Source organism: Melopsittacus undulatus, chromosome 6 (assembly GCF_012275295.1).
Source record: "Melopsittacus undulatus isolate bMelUnd1 chromosome 6, bMelUnd1.mat.Z, whole genome shotgun sequence".
Taxonomy (NCBI): Eukaryota; Metazoa; Chordata; class Aves; order Psittaciformes; family Psittaculidae; genus Melopsittacus; species Melopsittacus undulatus.
In genome coordinates this window covers 59,083,991-59,109,028 of record NC_047532.1, presented here as the reverse complement: position 1 = coordinate 59,109,028, position 25,038 = coordinate 59,083,991, and the positions used below count along the sequence as shown (strand labels likewise).

General features: G+C 43.2%; 4 protein-coding genes across 7 annotated transcripts in view; 3 read left to right on the top strand and 1 right to left on the bottom strand.

Moving 5' to 3' along the window:
• SYDE2 (synapse defective Rho GTPase homolog 2) overlaps window positions 1-8,697 on the top strand; it is a 31,343-nt gene extending 22,646 nt beyond the window's left edge. The window contains exons 5-7 of the mRNA XM_005143109.3: window positions 2,579-2,760; window positions 3,637-3,868; window positions 5,843-8,697. Of these exons, the coding sequence (XP_005143166.3) occupies window positions 2,579-2,760; window positions 3,637-3,868; window positions 5,843-6,345 (917 nt within the window). The 3' untranslated portion in view covers window positions 6,346-8,697. The remainder of the gene's footprint in view (window positions 1-2,578; window positions 2,761-3,636; window positions 3,869-5,842) is intronic.
• Window positions 8,698-12,154: 3,457 nt separating this feature from the next.
• On the bottom strand, window positions 12,155-15,940 carry CEP19 (centrosomal protein 19). 2 transcript variants are annotated; one of them, XM_005143086.3, is made up of 3 exons: window positions 15,682-15,940; window positions 13,193-13,391; window positions 12,155-12,920 (listed from the first exon to the last, which is right to left on the bottom strand). In XM_005143086.3, exons 2-3 carry the CDS (start codon window positions 13,320-13,322, stop codon window positions 12,559-12,561), a joined length of 492 nt encoding a protein of 163 aa, XP_005143143.2. In that variant the 5' UTR covers window positions 13,323-13,391; window positions 15,682-15,940; the 3' UTR covers window positions 12,155-12,558. The 2 variants fall into 2 exon arrangements, with proteins under 2 accessions (XP_005143143.2, XP_030899566.2); XM_031043706.2 differs by having other exon boundaries at window positions 13,193-13,407; window positions 15,682-15,939.
• A 79-nt stretch (window positions 15,941-16,019) lies between these two features.
• Window positions 16,020-20,931, top strand: PIGX (phosphatidylinositol glycan anchor biosynthesis class X). Its single transcript, XM_031043705.2, has 6 exons — window positions 16,020-16,094; window positions 16,450-16,513; window positions 16,985-17,126; window positions 18,050-18,263; window positions 19,509-19,609; window positions 20,533-20,931. The coding sequence occupies exons 1-6, from the start codon at window positions 16,037-16,039 to the stop codon at window positions 20,689-20,691; spliced, it is 738 nt and encodes a 245-aa protein (XP_030899565.1). The 5' UTR covers window positions 16,020-16,036; the 3' UTR covers window positions 20,692-20,931.
• Window positions 20,932-24,032: 3,101 nt separating this feature from the next.
• Window positions 24,033-25,038, top strand: part of PAK2 (p21 (RAC1) activated kinase 2) — a 39,645-nt gene continuing 38,639 nt past the window's right edge. Inside the window, exon 1 of one of the 3 annotated variants that reach the window (XM_034064265.1) lies at window positions 24,033-24,171. The gene's annotated coding sequence lies outside the window, so the exon portion shown is untranslated. Of the gene's footprint in view, window positions 24,172-24,398; window positions 24,519-24,893; window positions 25,030-25,038 lie in introns of those variants that run through there. The other 2 variants (XM_034064266.1, XM_005143085.3) reach the window with 2 other exon arrangements.

Here is a 25,038-nt window from a genome sequence, read left to right as displayed (position 1 = left end):
AACCAGTCAGAAGCATTAATTTACTACCTATCCAGGGATGGAAAATATAACAACAGTAGGCAGGGTATAAATTTCCTGTGCCAAAGCCCTTTCTGTGGCATCCAGCTGTATGGGACAGTTCTACCCTATTTAGTCGTTTATTTCATTTCAGTGTATTGGGAATGAATTTTGTTCATTACACTTTAGTCTTCTGACACTACCTTATATAATTATACTACTACTTGGTGACATTTACTGGGTTAAATAAACCCTTCAGTTCAGAATGTACAGTCTTGTCTGTTCACCTTATTTGCCTTGGCAGGATTTTGCTGTTGGGTTCAGTGTTGCTCTGAAGTACAAGCATTCTCGCAGCAGAAACTTGTGTTTCTGTTGGTGTACACAGATAGTATATACCTTTTATAAAGGATCTTTTAAAGTGGATATATTTCTTCTCTTTACAAATAAATTAATGAGAAAAAATGGTGATAACTTCTAAGATAAGATTGTTCCATGAAATTATGGAAGCCCTGTTTTCTCCCTGATTTTTGTAAATCAATTCAGAATGCGGGGAATAAAAACCCTCTGGTACTTTCTGCCAAACAGCAGAAACTGCCTGATATTATCTTGTAAGCAGACAAATGGTCTGGATTGAAAGCGGAACCTGCAATTTCTGCTGACAGACCTAGGTACCCACTGTGCTTAGTGCTAGCAATAAAAGAGCCCACAAAACCTCTCTCGAATTTCCTTAGGGTGTTGGGTTGCGGGGGAATGTTTTCCCTGGTGTTTTACTGCTATATTTTCAATGCTGAGGCTGATGCACACAGTTCATACTTTTATCAGCCAAAACATGTGTTCCATAAAATATGAATCCTCAGCACAAATCTTGGCTGATTTGGAGAGAAGCGCTGCCTCGTGTCCCTCTGAAATGTGAGTAGTGCTTCTTTGTGAAGAGATTAAAAGGATTTTTTGGTTTTGACAGGTCTCCAAAGACTAAAGAATGAACATTTAATGACTAAATCTTGACTGAGAAATGCTCTTGGGGTTGGCAGAGGCTTACACACAAATTAAGTCCGGTTGTGGCTCAAGTTGGAGTGTGCAGCTCAATTTTGGAACTGACCAGGAGTCATGTTGTCGTACCGTGTCTGTTCACATCCACGTGAATTCTTATCTCTGCATAAAGCATGCAATGCTATTACAGCTCAGTGGGCCAGAAAAATGAGGAATTAATGAAGTGGATGGCAGTTTGTGCTTGCTGTCTAAATTTGTTGTGTGTGGTTGTGTCAAGGCAAATGTGCTAGTGGGCTGGCAACAGTGGGAAGTGAAGATTCATGACAAAAAATAGCAGCAGCCTCTTACAGGGTAATTTAGCTGAGTGAATAGCAAAAGGATTTAGAAAGGTCAAGGGGCCTTAAACTATTCTGTTATTCAGGGCTGAACAGGAGAAAGTCCTTTGACAGGTGGTAGTCCTATGACTGTGGATGCTATTACAGGATTTCCTACTAAATTATTTTTAATGGGCAGTTGTGAGTTTGTCAGTGGTATAAAGGGATTTGGTTGCGACAGACCAGTTCCTACTGTAAGCTGATTCTTATGTCAGCCTCCACCTCCAAAAAAAAGCACAGCTGAAGCAAAGATCCTGATAAAAGTCAGCATCTTTTGCTACTGTTTTGCTTATAGAAAAAGGAAAATATCCCAAACCGTGCTGTACAGCACCAGCCTCTGCCACATTTGTCTGTCACATATTTTAACCAGCTAATCCATGCATGGAATGTGGGCCTCTAAAATCCAAGGAAGATATAAAATGTGGTGGGCAGAGAGGAGTATAGTTAAGTTGTTAAACAAAAACTAGCCCTTTTAAGTGGAGCTGTAACAGAAGTGGCATGTTCTTTATAAAACAAACAAAATACACCAAAACATATTCCAGATGAATATGACAGGCAGGCGGGAGCTGGTGTTTCCCTGTCAAGGACATCTGTTGTGGTTTTTGCTTTGGTAGGTGAGGAAGTGTGTGTGCTTCACCAAACATGCTGCTGGCACTAGGATGTTTGCTTATCATTTTATAGCCGCAAATAAACCGAACAGAAAAATTGACTGCCACTGCATATAAAGGAGGAGGTGTCATGGAGCTGAAGACTTTGGTATTTGTAAAAGCTCCTTTCCTTGGACAGGGCGGGGGATTGCTAAGAGCCTTTTCCTTGCCTCTGTCACCTCGATGAGGAGAGATGTGCCAGGTGTACCTGCTCCTGAGCACACCTCTAGAGGCAGTGCACCTTCCTCTCCTGGCTTCACTCCTTTCTTTGCGATGAGCTGCCTTGCATGAGTTGGAGAAGCTGCTGGGATTGCAGGGATGGAGTGCTGGTGGCCCTAGCCTTATGGGGAAGTTGCAGAGATACCTCCTGTTTCTTAGCTGAGTCCATGGTTTACTGTGCCATGTTGCTGTCATCCTCTCACCTCTGGCTCACAAGTGTAAGGAGCATCACTGACACAAAGGATTTTCTCATGGTTCAGATGAAGCCGATGTCCCTCAGTGGTCCCCAAAAGCGCTGGAAAGTGAATCTGCACCTTGTTAAAGGCAACTGTTCTTGTGTCTCTTGTGAAGGTGTCCTGAAGGATTACCTGCGAGAGCTACCCTCTCCCCTGATAACTAAGCAGCTCTACGAAGCAGTGTTGGATGCCATGGTGAAAAATCCCTTGAAAATGACAGCAAGTGGCTGTGAGAATGACCCAATTGACTCTGAGCACACAGCAGCCCTTCTGGATTGCCTGCCAGATGTTGAGAAGGTGAGTGGTGTTAGCAGGGCAAGTAATTGCATGCTTCAGAAAATAAGGAATATTTTCACACTGGAAATAAAACATGTCAAAATGTGTACACCCATTTCCTGACTTAACAGTCCACTTGGATTTCTGATTCCCCACATCTTTGAAAATACTTCCATTCTGTGATAAATTGCAGGCTCTGCATTACTGGGTTTATTCTGAGTTGTGTTTTATATTGTCTGTAAAACTGAATGAAAAGCTGTGACCACTACTTTTACCCTGTTAGATTGAAGATTATTCTCCTGTGGTATCCTTCTCCATTTCTGCGGAGCCCTCTGATCTGTATGTTGTAATCACAAGGGCAAATGCATTTGCCTTCTTAAGTATGTGCAATAAAGCCTTTGTTTACTACTGTGCAGTGTAATAGTGATGTGTGCTGACACCTCCCAAATGTAGAAAACCACAGTTAGCCTATTTCTAGGGGGGAGATAGTGAGTGGCCTGCACAGTACCTGGAAGTTACCTGGAAGCTTGTTCTGATGCTGGGGTCATGCTGAATATTTCTTTATGTTCTCATGTACCTGGATCATCAGTAATGCTTCTGCAGCTTCTCTCCCCTGTCATCCTGTCCCCTTTCCATTGTGAGAAAACTCATCAATGTAAAACTGAGATCAGGTAAGAAACAAGCTGAATTTTACCAGAAAATCTATCTTAATTAGTCTGCTCTGGGATAGTTTAATACGGCTTTCCTAATTCAGGATTTACATATTCAATTGATAGGTGTTGGGAAAAAAAAACATAGCTGTCAGCCTTACTCTTAGTCTCTGGAGCAGCAACGTTAGGATGTCAGCACCACCAATGTCAAGTTTTTTGTTTCCTGAGCAGTGTTTTGTTCTTCTAGGCTACCCTGAAGATGCTGCTGGATCACCTGAAACTAGTGGCTTCTTACCACGAAGTAAATAAGATGACATGCCAGAATTTAGCCGTATGCTTTGGGCCTGTGTTACTGAGCCAGAGGCAGGAGACCACCAACCATAACAACAGAGTCTTCATCGACTCAGAGGAGCTTGCTAGTGCCCTGGACTTCAAAAAGCACATAGAGGTTCTTCACTATTTACTCCAGCTGTGGCCAGGTACTGTTTCATGTACCACTGTTGTGTGGTCGTACTGTGTAACAGTGTATGTTAATCCACAGGATGATTGAGCAGCATCATAGTTCCTAGGAAGGATGTCACTGCAAGAGTTGCTTGTGGATGATGCTCTTCACATTATTTCCATACTCTGGTGACCTGGTGGTAGCTGTGCCCTGGAGTCACCTCCAATGTCAGCCAACCCTGTGGCTGTAACAAGTGCACACTGACCATGCTCTGGGTCAGCATGGCAGGGAAGCTACCAGCTGTTGGCTCTGCCTGAAGAGCAAAAGGAGAGTTAGTTTGACAAATGGTGCATCTTCATGATGGGCTTGAGGTGGTTGAGGACATTTCTGCTCCATTGTGAGCTGCAGCTGGGCAGTCCTAAAGCTGCTGACCACCAAAAATGAAAACAGGTTATCAGTTGGTGAGCCTGCACAGGAGAGAAACATGGGTGGAGGAAGAGGAAGACTGAGGGCTTTTTGGGCAGCAGATGCTGTGCAGGAGCTAATTATGAAACTTTGGGAATGGCTTATGGCATAGCTGCTGTGGGAAACAAGTAGGTAGATGCAGCTCTACCCATAGGAGTGTGCATTGCTGTAAAGGGGACAGGAGTAGGGTTAGTAGTGGAGTTTTCCTTCACCTTGAAGAGGAGAGCTGAATGTTGTCCCTTGGATTGCAAGAACTGAACATTGTGCTAAAAGGGTGGTAAAATATGAACACAGAGACGTGAGCAGTTGTACATCAAACAGTGTAAACCGAACAGTTGGACCCGACAGAAGGATCCCAGCCTGGTCCCTTACATTTAATCTTCTGTAGATTGAGACAGCTTGATAATCAACATGTTGTGCAATACTTCAATTTCCGTATTTTTCCAACCGAAAACAAATAGTCCTTGTTCAGTTAAGACCATATAATACTGGCAAGTTATTGTTAAGCCACGGCCCTTCCTCTTAATGGAGCATAGTCTAAACAGAAGGGCTTTTGTTATAGTAAGGGAGGGCAGGGGGGGAAGCAGTGATAGTTATTGCATGTTACTGTGCAGGATGCAAAGTAAGACTAAAATCCCCTGGAGATACTGTAATGCAGACCTAGAAAGAGAAGCATTGGACACATCTCGGGACTGAGCCTTTGTGCTTGTGTGCAAGGAGTACAATGAGGATTGGGTGAGATTGTGAACTGCAAGGGTTTATGTGCACCACGTTTTCTATTCTGTGGGAATAGAAAGTCTCTGCTGCTAATTCCAAGAGGTGGTCTGTGTAAAAGCAGAAGTTTTGCAGCTCAGATGCTTAATGAGCTTAATAGGTCAGTAAAAATATTTGTGCTGTTTACCGTAGGAAGCCGGTAACAGTGGAGGAGACTTAGTAACTTATGCTGTAGAATCGTGAGTTCAGGTAACACTGCTATCAAACCTGTTTGAGTGTACATCTGACATGGGGTTGTGGCTGCTTAGGCAAATTAATGCAAATGAGCTGCTTTAATAGTGCAGAACATTAGGGCAGAAGACAAGTGCAAGAGTTCAGCTCTTCAACTTCTCTAGGTGTTTCTCAGCAGTGGGGTTTTTGTTGCGTTTTAACCTCTTTTGCTGTGCCTGCTTTCTGTTACTTCTGTAGCCTGGGCCAAGCGTGTGAGCTGAGCTGTTTGCTTTCCTTTGACCCGGAGCCCGATGGTGATTAACTCACTCTATGAATTTAGTTGGTGCTCTGGGAGTTTCTACTTTTTAGATAGGCTTTTTTCTCTGTTGCTATTTGAATCTGGCATGAATCTTCAAAACTGAGCTTTGACAGTAGTTTTTCTAATTATTTTGTATCATTCAGTGGTGGAAAATGTAATAGTGGAATGTGTTGGCTGTAAGCTTGCATGTATTCATGCATGCTCTTAGCGTGTGACATCAGAGGAGGAGAGTCAACATCTGTTGTCGACTTTCCTTCTTTCAGCATGGATTCACTCCTGACTGGTATAACTTCTCTCTTCTAGTACACCACTCACCTGCCAAAGAGCCAGCACATCTGAATGCCTTTCCCAAGCACCCATGCTCCCTGAATTACCTGAGACCCAAGAGGCAGAGGCCTCAGATGCTGAATCTGAGCGGTACTGAGATATCTGGGGTACTCAGACCAAGGCCAGCAGGTCTAAACAGCCCATCAAGCAACCGCTATGCTGGAGACTGGAGTAGCTGTGGGGAGAACTACTTCTTAAACCCAAAAGACTGCCTGACTGAAGCAGACTACGATGATGTCCCTTCAGAAGACTCAGAGAGCGAGGATGACAGCAGCAAAGCAGAGGAGCTGGATGCCCCGGCAGGACACCCCCAGTCCATCCCCAGGGAGCACACGTTTCAGAGCTATTTGACAATGCAAGCAATAGACTCCGCAGTGGATCACAAAGCAAACCTCAAAGACCTGCAGGAAAGCATCGATACTCTGATAGGAAACCTGGAAAAGGAACTCAACAAAAACAAACTAAATATGAGTTACTAAACCCTGTCCTGCACAATGCCTCCTCCTTGCCCCTCACTTGCCCCCTCACACCTCGTGGTAAGGCCATGGCTACCTGACATTAACACGCTTTAAGCCATTCTGTTATGTTTCTGCCTTTTTGTTAAGTGTTGGCCTGATTCAGCTGTTAGAGATAAGCTTAAAGACTGTGAGGTGATTCCACATAGTGGCAATTCTCCCTAAAAACACTATGTACTTAGGTGGTGTGGGCAATACCTGGTACAAGATAAAGCAGCGGCTCTACTGGAGGAGCAGAACTCCTCAATCCTGAAGTCTTGCCTCCGGTACAGATGTTCCTCTCGGAAGAGGGTGGATGCTGCTTGGCCTCAGTTTGCAGCGTAGACTTCACAGACTTGTTCTACTATATATGCAATGGCTGCTATGAAAAATGCTTTATATATATATAATATTTATATATAAAGTTTTAATTGTACAAATATTAATGTATACCTGTATTAACACTTTCCAGTAATTATTTAAACAAGCAAAAATTAAATATTTTTCTAACATTGTTTGTATAGTTCTATGTATAAATGTGCATGTGTCTATAGCCGCCTTTGGAGAGGAGAGGTCTCAAAATGATGCAGTGTCCCCATGTTAAGGAGGATGTGTTCAGTGATGCCGGGAGGAATTTATCCCTTGGGTAACACAGTGTTTGTTTTATGCACAGAGATACGGCCAGGGAGAAGGCAAGGAAATGATTAACGTTAATGACCTTGTGTTCTCTCTCACACACCACCTACTTTCTCTGGTTTTTTTCCTTATTTTTTGTACAGGTTTTATCCCTGCCTTTTTTTTGTTTGTTTGTTTGTTTGTTTGTTTTTATTTCCATATATAAGGAAGGTCTGGAAGGTATTTACCTTTCAAAAACACTTCTGGTTTGTCCTTGTAACCTGTTACATTATTCTGGAGTTTCACATGTTTCTGTTGCGGTACCTTTGTCTGGCTGCTGTAGTTAGACATGTTTGAGCCCTCTCTGAAGGCTCTGGAGATGCAAGACTCAAGTTCAAAGGCAGTCACTTCTTTTCTGAGTCTTTATGTTAACGAATCTCCCCAAAATGTAAACCTGAGTTGTTACGTGAGGTAGAATGGGTTGAGTGATGTTACTCCTGGGGAGTTTGGGTGGGATTGCAGTTCACTGTGACCTGGTTAGATTGAGCTGTTGCCATCTTCTCCTTAGATAATTTTTTATCTTTAGTTATTTATGGCGAGCAATTACACATTTCAGGTTAAGGAAACGCATTCTTTGTTTAATTAAAAATAGGTACCAGATCACATAAGGATGTTTTGATAGTCCCTGTAACCAAAAGGAGATGCAGAGTCATTCCTCATCCTTTACACATCACCCCCCATGAGGAAGAGGGGAATTGTGCTGGTGAGGATAAGAGGGTTTTGTGTTTTGAGAGGTCAAAGTTGCTGTCAGCGTAGAAGTTAATTCCCTTCATGTTCTTGGTACGATGTTGGTATCCCACCATGGCTTCCTGTTCGCCCTGTGGGAGAGTGCTGTTCTGCTAACCTTGTATTGCTTAGTGGAAGAGTTATTTATTTACAGTAGCAAGGAATCAGAATTACTATGGCAAACTTCACCCCTCTTTTCTAAGGAATTATTTTAGCATGGTTTCAAATGATTTATCCAATCCCATTAATTTATTTTTTATAAGTGTTAAAAGATGCAAGACAATTATTGCAATATAATGATAATGTATGAAAATGTAAATTTAACCTGAAGCATTTATCAATAAATTGATGTATTTTTTTAAACTTTTATACCTACAGAATGTGCATACTTTTTGAACTAGAAATTTGAATTCTAAATAAAATTTGAATTAAGAACAAAATCTTACTAAGCCTAGTTAGTGATTATTTAAACTTGTTGAAGCTGATGCTGTCCTTTTGCACTGGCTGCACATGTGAATTAGTTCCATGAAGACATTTAGCTTTTTCAAAAGATGTTTTGTTCTGTTGTCATTTCTAGATTGACTCAATATTTCAGTTACGTAATTGAAGAGAAAACCAAACCACTACTCAATTTAAATCCAAAAGGAATAATACTCTTAAGGAACCTGCCAAACTAGTGTTGCAGCAGCATTTCTTCTTCTGTTCAGGATGCTGATGCTTTTGAGCATAGCCTGGCTTCTGTACTGGGTGTGTACATGTATGAGCACAGGTTGAAAGATGTTTGCATTAAAAGGTATTTGGTAAAGGATATATCAAGTTGTCATTGTCTGTGATAATCCAGATGTTGTAAGTGAGCACTTTTTGAATAAGTGCAAGCTTATTCTCCAGGAGGGTTCTGTAAGTCAGTGCAGCAATGCCCTGCTCTGTCAACTTTAATGTTTTAACTTTGTAACAGGGAAATGAGTGACTTGATAAACTGTATTAATGTTAATCTAGTTAATTAAAATGCAGTATTCAAATGAAACATTTGTTGTTAATCTAGTTATAACAACTTGTAGATCATGTTTTGCATCTTAGAAATCCTTTTTTAATGAGACATTTCCCAAGTGGCATTTTTCTTTTATGTTGTCCCTTACATATATTCTTACATACATTATTATGATTGTTACAGATGCCTAAGGAACAGGATTAGTGTGGAAATTGCCCTAATCCAGAAACACTAAACTGGGAGAGGGAAACAACCTGCTTCTAGCAAAGCAGTAATGAACATTTTCTTGTATACAGAAGAGCTGTCTGTGGTTTGCAGTGTAGGGCTCCTGTTGAACCTGAGGGGTACAGACAGGAACTTCTCTTCCACATGAGCTATCCACACATGTTCTAAAAATAGAGGGGAAACATCGACAGAAGTAGGTATTCAGGGTTTTTACATTATTATGTAAATCTATAAATCTGATAAGCCAGAGACACATCTGGTATCTCTGCTGCCAGACCTTAACTCCTTCACCCTCCTACCCATCCCAAAGTATGGGTTTTCTTAGAGTTAAAAAAAAGTATTTCGATACAAGAAGTCTTTATCTCAACTTCTGGAGCTAGCAACAGTTGAGAGATGGTTATTTGGGGTGTGGGGAGGACTGGAATTACACTTTGGTGTAACAATGATGGATGTGTTTTAAAATGTCATCTCTCATGCTGAATTAACTGTTTTAATTCTGTTTGACTTTTTAGAGCCATGCAGGAAACCCTGGAATTTGTCTTAACAGCACCATTTGTTAGGCAAAACTAACCTGTGGAACAGACTGCCATGAGGTGAAGTATTTGAAAGTCTAGGATTCCATCAGAGAGGATAAAAGATTATGATGGGATGTGTAATGTCACATCACTGGTTTTATTTGGAATGGAGATGAGAAGTTAAATGGCTCTCAAGAATTCTACTCCCTTTCCATTGGGAGATTCCTGCAGCTTCCCAGACTGCTTTGCCCTGGGGAGGGAAGGGGACTGATGAGCAGAGCCATGATGAACTGCCTCCTTGTTTCACTGTTAGAAATTTGGCTGGTTTTTGGAATATTTCTCAATCAAACTACCAACATCTCCAGAGTGCCTCTGTGGTGGAGAACAAGGCTATGAATACACTGATGCTGCCTCTTCTGGGTTGTACTGACAAACTACAGTGGGAGGGAGATGTTGGGCTTTCCAGGACCATGTGGTTGACTTCAATGTATATGTAGTTTGTAGCCTCATTTATCAAAAATCTGTGAAGATGATCTGAGGTGGTGTTCTAATGAAGTCCAGGCCTGATAACAGAGCTGAGCTCTTTAATGTCAGTTGCGGGATATTTACATATGTGTGTGGAGCAGGCTATTAGTTAAATATTGATCTAGCAGAGGAACTGTATTCTCTTCCTGTTTGAGCTGACTGCAGACACCGTGCTGCAGGTGGTAGGGACAGGATTGTTGAGTTTTCCTTTATTTTAATTTAGAAGCAGTTTAGTATGAAGGGTAATGAATAATATTTAAACTTCAAGAAACAAGACACTTTTTCAAACCAAGTCCTATCTGGTGGCACCAAACCTTGCTTAAATCTGACCAAATCTTCAAGCAAAGTAGTAGAAGTGTGTGATGTAGAGATCCTGGCTGTAGAAAAATTGAATGGGCATATTTTCAACACTGCTCAAACCGAATCTGCAGTGTTTATTTCAGGATGCAGGAGGGTGACGCTGCTCCTGTTTTGTATTTGGCTTCACTGTTTCATTATGATGAAGCAGAGCACCGCGGCTGGTTACCGCTTGTCACCCAAAGATCCTCTCTGCAAATCCCCTTGTGTCAGCTGTGTTTTGTGCTTTAGTGTCTACTGTGACCATATGGACATTTGTTTGACAGGAGCCTGTGACCCTCAAACAGCTTGGTGAGTCATGGAAAGAGTGAACTCACCCGTATAGAGTTTAATCTGTCCTCTGATAGAGCTGATTTCTGCTTGACAGGCTCTGCTCAGTTACATAGTGTCTGAGCTGGCTATTGAAACTAAGCAAACAGCAGAACACAGCTTGCAAAAGAGCTGTCTCTGAGGATGGAGGGAGAACATGAACATTCATGAGCTGTTACTCATTTAGGCTGGTAAATACTAAAACTTCTGTGTATCATTGTTCAATCTCTCTCAAGAATAACTATCTTTTGACAGAGACGTGCACACTCAACAGCTACAGTGTGCTTGGTAAAGCTGAATGTTCTAAATAATGCTGATTTTTTTAAGGGAAGCATTTATTTTAATTGTTCTGGTTTTCTGTTTGTAAGCATTTGCCTGGCTTAAGTGACAATCATTTTCTAATCTGATGATGGGAAGTAGAAGTGGTTCAATGTGCAAAGTTTGAAGGATTTAGGAATAGTGTGGTAATATCTATGCTCTGGTTCAGTAGCCCCTGAAACTTGTTATTTATAGTTCCCCCCCTTAGTGTATCAACGTATTGATTCAGCAGAGATGCAAGGGGCTGCCCTTTCATTTAAGTGAAGCAAGTAATAAATAGAAGACCTTATAGCTTGGTGAATATTTGTTGTGGTAGCATTTAAAGGAACAGAACCAGGTTGCTGTTGAGGGAGCACTGATGTTGACTGCATAAGCAGTAGCATTATATGATGCTTTTTGAGCATTGTGGCAATCTCTTTTGGACAGATCCTCTTGTAGCAGTGATGGCCACCTGTATTCCCTGCTGTAATCCAGGTGACTACACATTCTATCTAGGGAAACAATTGTTTGTGGAAGTTGTAGTAGGTAGAACAAAGCTGGGTAATGACAAAATCCTCTTTAGGGTAAAAAATACCTTTGTCCCTATGCTTCATAAGTTGCAATGGCTCATTGATTTGTAGGAGCAATTCAGGGTCTGGTTTTGATCTTCAAACCCCTCAGGTGAGAGTGGAGGTTTTGCATGAGGCATTTTTCCTTTCATCTCCTGTGTGACTGTGATTGCTGTGGTCACCTGAGGTACACGTGTGTCTGCATGCCTCCCCTTCTCCCTTCAATGGCAACTCGGGGACATGGGGCTGCAGAAGTCTTAGGTGAGCATTCTTTGCTCTGAAGTGCTTTCTGAGCCCATATCTCCAGAGCAGGAAATGTCCTGGTTGTCTCAAAGAAACCAAAAACAGAACAAAAAAACCAAAAACCTCCAAAACAAACAAAAAACCCAACAAAACAACCCCCCCCAAAAAAACCCTACTGTTTATCCTTCCATTTCTTAAATATAACAGTTTATAGTTGTGTAAGCTGGAAATTTAAGCATTGCTCATGAAATGCGAGAGTAAGATTCTGAATACAGTGTTGACTTATCCAGAAAGACTAATACCCACTTAACATCCCAGCAAGTAGTAATAAATACCATACTTATACTATAAAGCTTTAACACTGCTTTCAAGACATAAATATTTAACACTTCATTTTCAGCCAATGCAGAATAGAAATGGCAGTAAGGCAAGCTGGTGATGAGGTTTTCAAGCAAAGCTGACTGAAATATAAACAAGTGGAAGATTAAATAACTTAAAATTATTTTGGACATTTATACATAGGAAAAGATTAAAACCACCCAGTAAGTTCAGCTGCCCAATTTCCATTTCATCAGGTCTGGCTTCTTAAACAAAGTTCACTTAAACCTGGAATTGCTGTAGCTCCTTCGGTTTTGGGTTTTCTGCAGCCAATGTTACGTGCATCAAGTGCATTAGCTGAAAACAATGTGACTGTGTACACCGACATCGTTTTCTATTAGGACTCCAAGATTTGTCTCTGAGTTGTCCATCCAACATGTCTTTGTCAGAATCAGATTTCTTCACCCGACTCCACGTCCCAGCTGCAGGATTCCAGCTGCTCATCCTTTGGAAACTCAACCTCAATGTCGTAGATGAAATCTGGGTCATCCTTCTTCTTCCTGTTCTTTTCAAAGAGCTCATCCATGATCCTCTTCCTTTTGTCTAGCTCCTTATCATCCAGTTTGTTCATATCTTCTTCTGGATCAATGGTCTTTTCCTGCTGAAACTTTTCCAAGCTCTCAGCAAGGCTCTCTCCTCTCAAATGACCCTTCAGCAAACTGTACAGCTTCTGCAGCTGACACAGTGAGACTCCTTCCAGGTAAGCCTTGTGCTGAGAGTTATTCTTCAGCTGCTCAGCAGCCATGCTGCAGTCTAAAGAGAAAGCCACTGTGAAGACTTACAGGTATCCTCTTCTCCCAAACCCTCATGAGTGAGATGTCCAGACTTAGCAGAGCCACTACTGAGGTTAAGACATAGCCCTGGGCTTCTCAGGGGAGACAATGTTACCCCAAAACAACCCCTCTTTGTATTCCCTGTATGCTGGTAAGCTACCCAGGGGCTACTAAAAATGCTATTACCATCTAGCTGTTGCTCTCACTGTGTCTGGAGGGGAAAGGGGAATGCTACAAGTAAACACACCACACCTGAGAACATGGAGAAATTCCTGACAGGCATGATCCGCTGGCGAGTCTTATCCTTGCTGGCTTCTGTGTAGATCAAGATAATGGATGGAGGCTCAAAGCAGACTCCACACTTCTTTGCGATGTAAGTCATTCCAGTTCTTCCTGCTGGCTGAAGTGTGCTCAGCTTTATGAGAGATGTCCTCAGCAACGTCCAAGCTCACTGAAAAACAGGGAAACTAAAAAGGGACAGAAAGTGTGACTGTCTCTTAGTACTGTTATTTTTATCAAGATCAGACTGATACAAATTCAGAAAACCATGCAGGCAAGGTGTAAGTTTCCCCAGTTTCAGTGGAAGCTGAGCATATCCCTATGTGCTCTGTAGCCCAGTAGCAGGGTGCAGAGTGATTGCCAACTGCTGGTTAAGACTTTTGTCACTGGTTGGCCAGGATTACCTTTTAGTCTAACAGCTACGTAACGTACTACACAGTCGAATGGTAACTAAAGTATACTTAGTTTTAATACTTACTCCTTTTTTAAAGTGAAAAATGTCATAAGATAGTAAATCAACTTATTACAGTTTCTTCAAAAGCAATATTTACTGCATGTTATATCCATTGCTCTGGAAAGCCAGGAATTGCTTAACTACCAAACCCTTTGCTGCTCTAAATGCCAGGCTTCTAACTTTGCATTGCCTGATAATTCACATGGAAACTCCATATGTGACATCAGGGAGAATCTGACTTTTCAGTAATGATATAACAATACAGTTTTGCTGTCAGGTTATCTGAGCATATTTGAAAAATATATCTTTAGAAAAATGCAGATAGCACAAAAATTGGGAATGTCTTGGAACCCCACTGAAAGAGTTCCCACAAAACTAACCTGAATGTTGCAGGAAATGCAACAAACGCAAAATCCTATTACACATACTTGGATTTGCTTTGAAAAGATAGATACAAATACAAAATAAGTTTCAAGTATCTTTTATGTGTCTCTGTCACACACCTGGGGATATCATACTCCTTATCTGGCAGAAACAAGTGATAGAAAAGTGGGTTTTTAACAGCAAAAGTAGTCTTCTGAAGCATAAAGTTTTTGCAACAAAGGCAAAATCCTATTATACGTACTTGGATTTGCTTTGAAAAGATAGATACAAATGGATTGATAAGTTTCAAGTATCTTTTATGTGTCTCTGTCACACACCTGGGGATATCATACTCCTTATTTCATATGGTAAGGGAGAACCTATCAGTGCATCAGTCAACTATAACATGAAGAAGGTTAGGAAGTTAATCCATAATCATCCTTTTTAGTGTTATCTGAAGTTTTGTCTTGCAGCAGGAGAGGGGAATGTTTGTCTGACTGGCAGCAGCAGCAGCTTCTCTTTTTATGCCTTACTGCATTTGTCTGTACCAAAAATGCTCTTGAGAACAACTCAGCATCAGCTCTGTTCTTGCCTTCATCCCTGCATTCAGTCAGATAAAATGTTAGAGGAGACTTGAGGAAATAAATCTCTGCTGCAAATCCTTCTCACCCAGTGTAGGGCACCAAATAACACAAATGTGTTATTTTTCTTCTGCTTTTAAATAAGTGAAAATATTCCAAATATTAAGGTTATTTCCTCTGATTGCCCTCCAGACTGCAGTAATAAGAAAATTTACCCCCCAAATAATGTATGTCTCCACATCAAGAAAAAATGCTTTATTCTTCAAAAGCTATTTCAAAGTTGAGTAAAAACTCTTCTTTGTTAAAAAGAATATAAGAAAGAATTCAATTTTGCAATAATGTTCTCAATACTGAAAATTTACTGCAGCTGCTTCTACCTTTTCCTTTTAAAATAGTTCTGAGCCAGGCAGAAAAGCAGAATTCTCTCAAGAGCCACTTTTACCATCTGAAAATGAGAAATGATGCTTCAAACTGAGCTGTGAAACAACTTTTTGAAGGGTCACTGGTGATCATTAGAGTGGGCCTCCATCTCTGAAATGGGAAAGAAATCCCTAGACAAGAAATATAAACATAGGAAGCTGGATCCATGTAAAAGAGGAGAAAGGTTTCATATCACTAGGTAAGGCAAGCTGCAGACCTCTGCTACCAGGCATGAAAGACTGGCTTCAGCTCTGAAACACAATCAGGTGGTTTTGATTTGCCAGCTTCCTAACCTCCTTCATGTTATAGCTGACCGATGCACTGATAGGTTCTCCCTTACCATATGAAATAAGGAGTATGATATCCCCAGGTGTGTGGCAGAGACACATAAAAGATACTTGAAACTTATCAATCCATTTGTATCTATCTTTTCAAAGCAAATCCAAGTACGTATAATAGGATTTTGCCTTTGTTGCAAAAACTTTATGCTTCAGAAGACTACTTTTGCTGTTAAAAACCCGCTTTTCTATCGCTTGTTTCTGCCAGATAAGTAATTCCTCGGGTGGAAGCCTAAACGTTGAGGGAGAGGAGGTAAGAGGGAAAGACCGGGTTCGCCCTTCCTGCCTCTCGCCCCTTCCTCTCACCTCGGGCAGGACAGCGTTCCGCACGGGCCGAGAAGAGGCGACCAGGGGGGGGCTCGTATCCACGATCTACCCGCTGTGGTTGCCATGGCAACGGCTGCGCCGGAAACCCCTGGTGCCGAAGGCCCCTTCTGGGCTGGCCGAACTAGCGCCTGCGGGACGGCTTGGCGCTCGGCTATCCCCTACCACTGCGGATCCCGCGGCAGGTGGGGACAGCGGCGGAACTGAAGCGCCGGGACAGTATTTAGCGGTGAGTCCCGCTGTCGCCGCGTAGCGAGGGGCAGATATATCCTCCCGAATCAGGCGGGCTCCGTGAGGGCTCGGAACGGGAGCCAGGCCACGTGAGGCGGGCCCTGCAATGGCGGGCGACCTGCGGTGGTGGGGTGCCGGGGTGGCCGCGTTCCTCTGCGCCCTCCGTAAGAGCAGGCCCGGCTGGGGAGCGGGACAGCAGCTCCCCGTTGTCCCGGCCGAGGGTCGGGGGTAAGGCGGGACCATGGGAAGCTCCTTCCGCTTCCCGCTGCTGCGGGTGCTGGGGCTGAGGGAGCCGGCCGGGCAGCCTCGGGCCAGTGCAGAAGTTGTGGAGGCCCGTCGAGCAGTGACCTAATAAACTTCTGCTGCTGGTCTCAGTGAATTGCTGTTGCCCTTCTCTGAGAGAGATTTTGCAGATAGTGTGCTCATAGATTATATGTACATATATATTTTGCTTGTTGTCTGTCCGTGTGATAATGATGTGTGCTTATGCCGTTACTTGTTCATTCTGTGCTCATTTAGGTGTGCAGGCTGTTTGTGAGGGTGCCACTGTCACACAGGAGCTTTTGAAAGAGGGGTTTCACAGGTAAGGTGTGCAAGCTGCATCAGAATAATGGGCAAGGTAAATTTACCTGTGAAGAAGCTTCTCTTAATTCATACACAGTTGTATCCATGCACTGAGATGTTTTAACGTAGGCATGGTTAGGCACTAGAATGTATTAGCATGATCAAGTAAGTGACAATTGCAAGCTATAGTGGAGGAGGAATAGGAGGCCCTTTTCTGAGAACTGTGTGGAGGCCGTTGGTAGTACTGAGACATCAACAAAGAAGCAAAACTTCATTTTGGTTATGGATGTGGAGTTAGGATGAACTACCTCATCCTAACTAGAGAAGCACAACATGGCTCGAGAGGGATCCATTTCTGAATTAATTGCACATAGTGAGAGTTGCAGCTCGTTTCTGCACATTTGAGAGTGTATTTCTTGTGTGGGGAAAGAGGGATTGTCATCTTTTGAAGTATGGGTATAAATATTTTGTTTCTGTTGCTTGTTTTAAGGGACCTGCTATTGAAGGTAGAGCTTGGTGTAGTGGGGGAGCATGCAGGAGGATGCACAGTAGCAGCTAGAACTCATCTTCCACCAGGAATCTATGTGGATCCCTATGAGCTGGCATCACTACAGCAGCACAATTTAACAAAGGTAACAACCCCAAAGCTAAGATATCTGACAGGTACTCAGATAAGGATGTTCAGGAAATTGTAATCTCTGGCCATCTGGCTCATTGAACCAAGGTCACAAACTCCTTTTCCTGGAAGGAGGTGCCACATCTTCATGGCATATCATCTTCATGACATCTCATTGTATCTCTTGGCTTGATCAGCATCACCTGGTGTGCAGGGTATTTTGTGTTGTGAGAAAACTCATGGGTTGAGATAAAGACAGTTTAACAGGTAAAGCAAAAGGCTAAACAAAGCAAAGCTAAACAAAGAATTCATTCGCAATTTCCCATGATCAGGCAGGTGTTCAGCCATCTCCAGGACAGCAGGACTCCATGACATGTAACTGTCACTTGGGAATACAAACACCATCACTCTGAATAGGGGACATTCAGATCTCTTCTTTCTTCCACAGTTTTATATGCTGAGTGAGACACCATATGATATGGAATATCCCTCTGGTCAGTTGGGGTCAGCTGTCCTGGCTGTGTCCACTCGCAACTACTTGTGCACCCCAGCCTGCTCACTGGTGGGGTGGTGTGAGGATCAGAAAAGACCTTTACGCTGTGTAGGCACTGCTCAGCAGTAATGAAATGTCCCTGTTGTTGTCAACCAGTTTCCAACACAGATCTAAAACATAGCCCCATACAGCTACTATGAAGAAAATTACCTCAGCCCAAACCACCATAGGACAGAATTTTCTTCCTGACCATGAAATCAGGCCCAGTGTTAGAAAATAGAATAAGGTAAATACTTTTTCTTTCTGTTGCTGCAAGTAGATCACCACAGCAGACAGTGGCATCTTAAATCCCAGAATCATGCACAAAATGTTATTTTTTTTATCCCACATCTCCCCCTTGTGTGAAGTCTGATCACAGCCACATCTGTATCTTTCCTCACTTACAGGCAGTGCTAATTCCTGAGGTTGTTGATGTGGAGGCTCCTGAGTACTTAGCCACAGATCTTCTAGTTCTGCTGTACCTGGAACCTGACCCTTGGTGTTCTCACTGCTTTACAGCTGCCTTGCCTGTGCATGGCCGGTACCACCGGCCGGCAGAAGACAGTGAGGAAGCATTGGTTATTCTGAAGAGCCCAGAAGTGCTGGTCTGCTGCTGTGACAGTGAGATTTTTGTTACCTGTTCTACTGGGGAGAGAGGAGTAACAGTGGGCAATATGGAGGTTGTAATCTGGTTCTGTATTTGTCTCCTGGAGATGGAGCTCTCGGTAGTCATGTGAACATGAAGGGAAGATACTGGCCCTGATAAAGACCCCCATTCTTCCTCTTTGAATGCTGCTGCTGCCTGACCAAAGGCAGATTGTTAATGCACTTCATGGTGTTGTGCTGCTGCTGTTGTACCATTGTGCTGTAGAGGGCAGCACCGGCAGTTGATTTGTTTGTCACAGTCCTTGGCTTGTAAGGAGTTGGGTGCTCATCGGCTTTTTCAGTGTTTCTTTTGGCAGCTGAAGCGATGCAGGGCATATTTAATATTCACTGTCACATTTAGAGTAATCAGAATATTCTGATGGTTTGTAACACTTCTGCATTCACTGCATGGTAAGGGGAGGATGAGGAAAACTCTGTGCCTGAAGGTTAGAATGGTTTGAGTCTCAGACTCATGTGAAACAGGAATGATATCCATTGACAGTATTTCAAATTACATGAATAATGAAATCCTAGATTTTTGCTACAAATTGTATTTTCTTTCACAAAATCATTCTTGCTTGTTGCCACGTCAAATGTGCTAATGACTCTCAGCTACTGTGTCATCATTTGCACATTATCTGAGCAGTCATTTTCTGGGATAGACTTAAGGGCAGGGAAGACTCCCTGGTCAATTAAAAAGGGTATGAAGTCTTCCAATTTTTCTCCCACATTTACTATTTATGTAAACAGTAAATAATAAAAAAATAAACATATTTATTTTTTATATGAAAGCATTTGAAGTATAGGAGGAGAGTTCCTGCATGTGCCACCATGAGGCCAGCAAGAAATGAAAGAATGATTTTGTTTTGGGGGAAGAGAAATAACTGTACATCTAAAGTTGAGGGGTCTACAGGCCAATGATGAATTCTTTGCCTTGTTAATGGTGGAAGGGCCAAGATACCACCCAGGTGAAATTGTTTCTTGGGCACCTACTGTGTTGGAAAGAGTTACAAAGTACATGATAAAGACTGCCCAGATTAGTCGGATTAGTTGACTGTGCAGATTAGTCGGCACATTTCTGTCAGTGCTGTTTCACATGGCTTTCAGGGAGTAGATTCTGTCAAGCTGTTGTGAAGGAAAGATACCTCATTTGGAAAAGCCTTGCAGACTATATTGCTTCATCCTGTGTGGGTCCTGCTGACGTATTAACATCTTCCACAGATCGCCTGCCAGCAGAGTGTTGGAAGCCTGCTGAAGTGGAAGCTGCCTGCTCAGGCAAAAATGCTGGCCCTTGTCAGTGGTACAGTGTAACACACAAGCCTGTGAGTTCTTATTTCTGTGGGAATTCTTGCTTCTCTTCTAACAATTGCTGCCTTTTCTTTTCCCTTGTGAACAGCAACTTGCATAGCACAGGAACTAATCAGTAAAAGACTAGTTGTGCAGTTCCCTCTTAGGGATGGTCCTTTCTTCCTTTCTGATTGGCTTTTAGTGGGGGTTTTCCTGCCCTTCTGACATACTTCTAGTAACTCTGTGCTCTTCTGATCTTTATGATAAGCACATCCTCACCTTTTTGTTCCCTTTGTTCCTCAGTTCCTAAACTATTGTTTACTTGGAATTCTAGGATATAATTGGCACTGGTCAAACTAAGAAAAGTCTTTAAAACATAGGTGCTTCAGAAGAGTAGTGAAATGGAAATCTACTTTATACCCAAACTAAAGGAGGAGTAAAACTGCAGAGATTGACGGAATAGCATCTTAAAAAAAAGGTCACTTCTATTTGATTGGCTGTTATCTGATTGGCTGAGTATCTAGGAAAACACATAATTTCTTTATTCTAAGTCAAAACCAAGGAAAGTGGGATCTTTACTGTTGTCAGCGACTGCCTTTGATACTCAAAAGGGTTGCAGTAGTAAAGAGATTCAGAAATAAGACTCATTTGGCTCATAACAAATTTCTTGGTTTTGTAACAACACATCAAAGAGAGAAACTAAATAGTTGTTCACCTTGGAGAAAATTGGCTTCCCAGTGATCAGGGAAATGCTAATGTATTGATTTTGAGCAGATAAATTTGTTGTGCTTTGTAATGCAGGAGCAGCTGGGGCTCCATTTGCTGTAAACAGTTTGATTTTGAGTCCCAGAAGAAGCCTTAGCAAAGGGATAATTAAATATATTTAATAATCATCCAAGTTGCAGTCAAAAATAAATAGCTTGTTAAATGTGTGTCATCCATTTATTTTTCTTTTTAGGCACATGAGGAATCCATTCTGCAGGTTCCAGTGGGGCTCAGGCAACATAGTTCCATGGTGTGTGCCGTGACTCTTCTTGCCACAGTGCTCTGTTCCAGTCTGATTCTCGTAGCCGTGTGCAAATATGGACAATTCTCTGAGGTGACCTGCTCAGAATAAAGAAATATGGAATGACTAACTTCCATCCAGCAAAACTTACAGTATTACATCTGCTTCCTAAATGAATCCTATTTCACTGTTATTTTGATATAAATAATGTAAGAGGGTCCCATAATGGGTTATAATCATTTGGCCCAATTCTTACGAACACTTTTCACACACCAGAACCTGCGGTTTGTTCATATTCATAGCCCGTGGGTATGAGAAACATCAACTAGTCATTAAATTTCTGAATTTTAAGCTCGTTGCCCAGATGTGTTATGTATGAATTTGTGAAGAGACATTCTGTGCTTGCAGGAGAAGGCTTAAATAATCCTAATAACTAAATAATTAATTATATAAATTAACTAATATAACATATAAATATATAAAAATTTATATACACTTTATATATATTTATATAAATATATATAAATAATAATATATATAACTAAATAATTAATAATAATTAACTATCCTAAATCTAGTAACTGGAGGGATTAGTTGCTCTTGGTCAAATTGGTTTAGAAAGAATTTAGATAACTTGAAAGACATTTCTATTTCAGAAGTGGGAAGAAGTAACCCTTGGAAGATAAAAACTAGTGAATAGATACTAAGTAGAAGCAAATACTTAGAAGACTTGCATTGAACTGTCAGAACAGCTGATAAATACAAGGGAATGGGAAGCAAAATACTTGATGGAAACCCGAAGTTGCTCGGGATTGACAGAAGGGGTCGGCTGCTGTTTCTTCCCATTGTCAGTAGGTGGCATTATGAGTTTACAGTAACTCCTGGGACTGTCGGTGGAGAAAATAGATTTTATTTTCTATAAGCCGAGAGTAAGGCAGTAAAAGCAGGTGATTTTTGGGAGAGTGTGTGTGAAGGGATGAATGAAAATTCTGGTTTTCAATTCTGGCTTCTTGAGGGCTCAGTGTGCAGCCAAGGCTTCTCATCATCAGAATTGGCCTTTCATCGCTGTCCAGCTGTAGCTTCAGGATCCCTTGGGCATCTTTCCTCTGCTTCTGCTGAATTCAATAGAGAGCTCGTCTTGTGACTTCGCCCACGACAGGTTGGCAAGTGCTCTGACACTGGGCTCTTGTTTTCCCTCGACCATGCTGAATGACAGTGGCTGCGCCAGTCCTTCATCCGCTACCTCAGAGGAGTCATGCTCTGCATCTGCTTGGGGGAAGGGAGACACTGAACTGAACAATTGCAGTGAGATTTGGTGGCTTGTTTAATCACATTACAGCAGGGCTGTGGACCAGTGTGGTAATGCTTGCCTCTGAGTGGGATTTTTAATTCCCTGAGTTGAGTTCTTTTGCTCTCTGTTACAGAGGTAAGTCATTCTGTGTTGCATTCTAACCCTTGGAAAGGCACCATCTCAGGTTGTCACCCAGCTCTGGTAGGTCTTTATTACCTGAAAGCTCATGGTTTATTTGTTTTGGGATTTTTAACATCAGATAGTACCAGTTGAGTATCACAGGTTGAATTCCTTAGCTAAAACAAGCTGCCTGGTATCAGAGCTGTGTGAAAGAAAAAGGTAATATCCTTTGGACAAATGAGAGAACATATAGTAAGTGGATAACTTGGGAATCTGTACAAGTGAAGATGTGAGAATGGAAACTCACATTAGTGGTAATATGCCATAGGAGAAACTGAGGCAGAAGGGGCTTGAATTACAGGGGGCTTAGCACTGTCAATACTAAACAAATAGTTGACTTCAGAAGGGTTTAAAAGTGCACTAATAATTTTGGCTGGCACATGGCTCAGTGTATCTAAAATATTTGAAGATCCGACCAATAAGCTTTTCAGCTCAACTTGAGTAATTCTTATTCTGATCAATGTAAACTATGAGAGAAATCACAGAACTTCTTGATGGATGCTGGTTTTATATCTGCAGCATTTGTATTATACATATAGTAGACAAGTTTTTTGGTGGGGTTTTTGGGGTTGGTTTTTTTGTTGTTATTTTGAGATTTTTGTAGTTTGGTTTGGGTTTTTTTTTTTTCCAAAGCTGTAAATAAATCTAGTAACTCTTGTAAGTGTTCAGTATGAAGGAACTTGCCAGTTAAGCTTTCTTTCCCATACTGAAAATTGCTGTCATTTAGTAGGCATGCCCTGATGGTGCCAAACACTGGAGGATGCAGGTGCCAGTCCTACAGGGATCACTTCCAGACACAGAGGATGAGCTGCAAAGCAGTTGTTTCCCTTTGGAAAATTCCTGGTAACTCTGGAGACAAATGAGTGAATTCTCAGAAAGAGAACCTAGAAAGAGGGGATGGACACAAACATTATCTATAATTAATATGTGTAAGGCCTGAATCAGAGCAACATAAGAAAATGGGTAAGTAGGGGTGTTAAAGAACATGCTAGGAGTTAAGATTTTCTGAATCACAAACCAGTCCTTCTAGTTGGTTTAAAAAAATGTGTCTGGGGATGGAGACAGAAGACTGAAAGGGGGGAAAGGATTCTGAGTGGTTTGTAGTGGCAGCTGACTGGGTTTAGGGGTACAAGGCTGAAGCAGTGATAAGTAGGGAGACCTTATAGGGAAGGGAAGTAGAGCTGAGGGAAGTGTGAAGTTCACAAACCTGCTGTGATTTGTCAAGAGGTACATGCAGAGATGAATTTGCAAAACCTTGATCCTGGGAAGATCAACTACAGAATTGAGTCAGAACGGGAAAGTAACACAGCAGCATACAAAGAGGAGTGAAGATGACAGCTTTGCCTGTGGTAGGAAGCAGACCAAAGCAGTCTGTGCCAGCTTACAGCAGTCACTCTGTAGTTCTGCTCTTGAAAGAATGGGGCTAAAATAAGGCAGGTCTGTAGGGGTGAGTTTTCTGTGGTCATTGACTCTGCTGCCATGAGCCCTGTTCGCTCGGTAAGCCGGGGCACGCCCCAAGGAGCCAAGGACACAGGTGACACCACTGTGCTGTGTCAAATCACTTTCCCTCTCACAAAATGCAGCACTGAGTGAATCATCTCAAATTTAAATGCCAGAAGATGTAAAAAAAGGGTGAAGAAGAGCCAGTTCAGAAGTGTTCTGCCTCTGTTTTTCTGGTCTGGTGTGTCTCTGCCCTGCAGCTGGCTATAGGCCACCGCAAAAGAAGTTATGTATGTAAAGCTTAATGACGTGACCCCAGAACAGCGCTGCTCCGCCTTGGGCGCCTGGGGGCGGAAGCAGGCCTCGAGCAGCGCTGTCGCGGCCCCTCCTTCTCCAGTCCCTCAGCGGTGAGGCGGAGCAGCCGGCCCCCGCCGCGAAACCCGCTTCCGGCGCAGGCGCGGCGCCCGCCGGGACTTGTAGTCACCTGAGCGTCGCCCCGCCCCCGCCCGCCCTCGCGGGCTGTGGCCACGCGCGGCGGTTCCGCTTCCCCTCCGGCTCCTGCCGCCGCCGCCGCCGCCTCGGTGGGTCCCGACGCCGCCGCCATTGCAGAGGCGCCCAGTGGCGGCCGCGCCCCGCTCAGCCCGTCCGTCCTCCGAGGCGGCAGGCGCCGCCCCAGCCCGGTGAGTCCGCTCCCACCTGCCGGCCGCGCCTTCCGTCCTTTGTGGAGCCCGTCGGGCCGGGCCTGAGGCGGGCGGCGAACTCGGGGCGGTGGCTTCTCTACCCCCCCCCCGCCCCGCTCCGCTCCCTTTTCACGGCGCTTCCGGCAGCGCGGGGCCGCTGTCCCTGCCGCGCCAGGCACCGAGGGCGGCAGGGCCGAGAGCGCCTCGCCTGGTCTGGCTTCAACAGGGCGGCGGTGCGGGACCGGAGATCGGCCCCGGCTTCCTGCGGACCGCGGTGGGCCCCGCCTCGGCCCCCCGCCCCGGGAGTCCGCCCAGAGGGATCTCGCCGCCTGGGAGGGGGGCTGTTGGTACTTGTGGGGAAGCAGCAGTTCGGGTGTTGCTGTTACAAGCCCTTACGGAAAGAAATGTGTTGTTTAAGTAGCGAAGCGGAGTACATAGCCCTACCCGTCCAGTGCAGCGAGTGCAGGCGATGCGGGCACTGCAGGTTGTTGGATGGATCGCTTGTCTTTGCTCTGGTACCTGGATTGCCATTAGACCACGTCTTTTCGTGCCAGTTACAAGGCTGTTGCTCTTTGTGCACCAAACCTGCTTGTTTTTTTCTCCTCCCTGTGTTTTCTGCTTTATTTTTGTTACCGCTTTTGGCATTTATTCAGTCAAAGCCATGTAGGATGGTTTAGTTGTTTAATGGGAGGCTCTTCGGGGAGCAGCTAAAATCAAATAAAGTTGATTTTAGCTTGGTACGTGGGAGCAGCTGCCCAAAGGTTTGTTTGGGAGAGTTCACCAGCTGGCTTTCAAGGAGCAGTCTTGCACTTTGCCTGTAGCCAAAACAAACCAGTTGGTTCATCTGCGGCCTTAACGGTGAGTGAA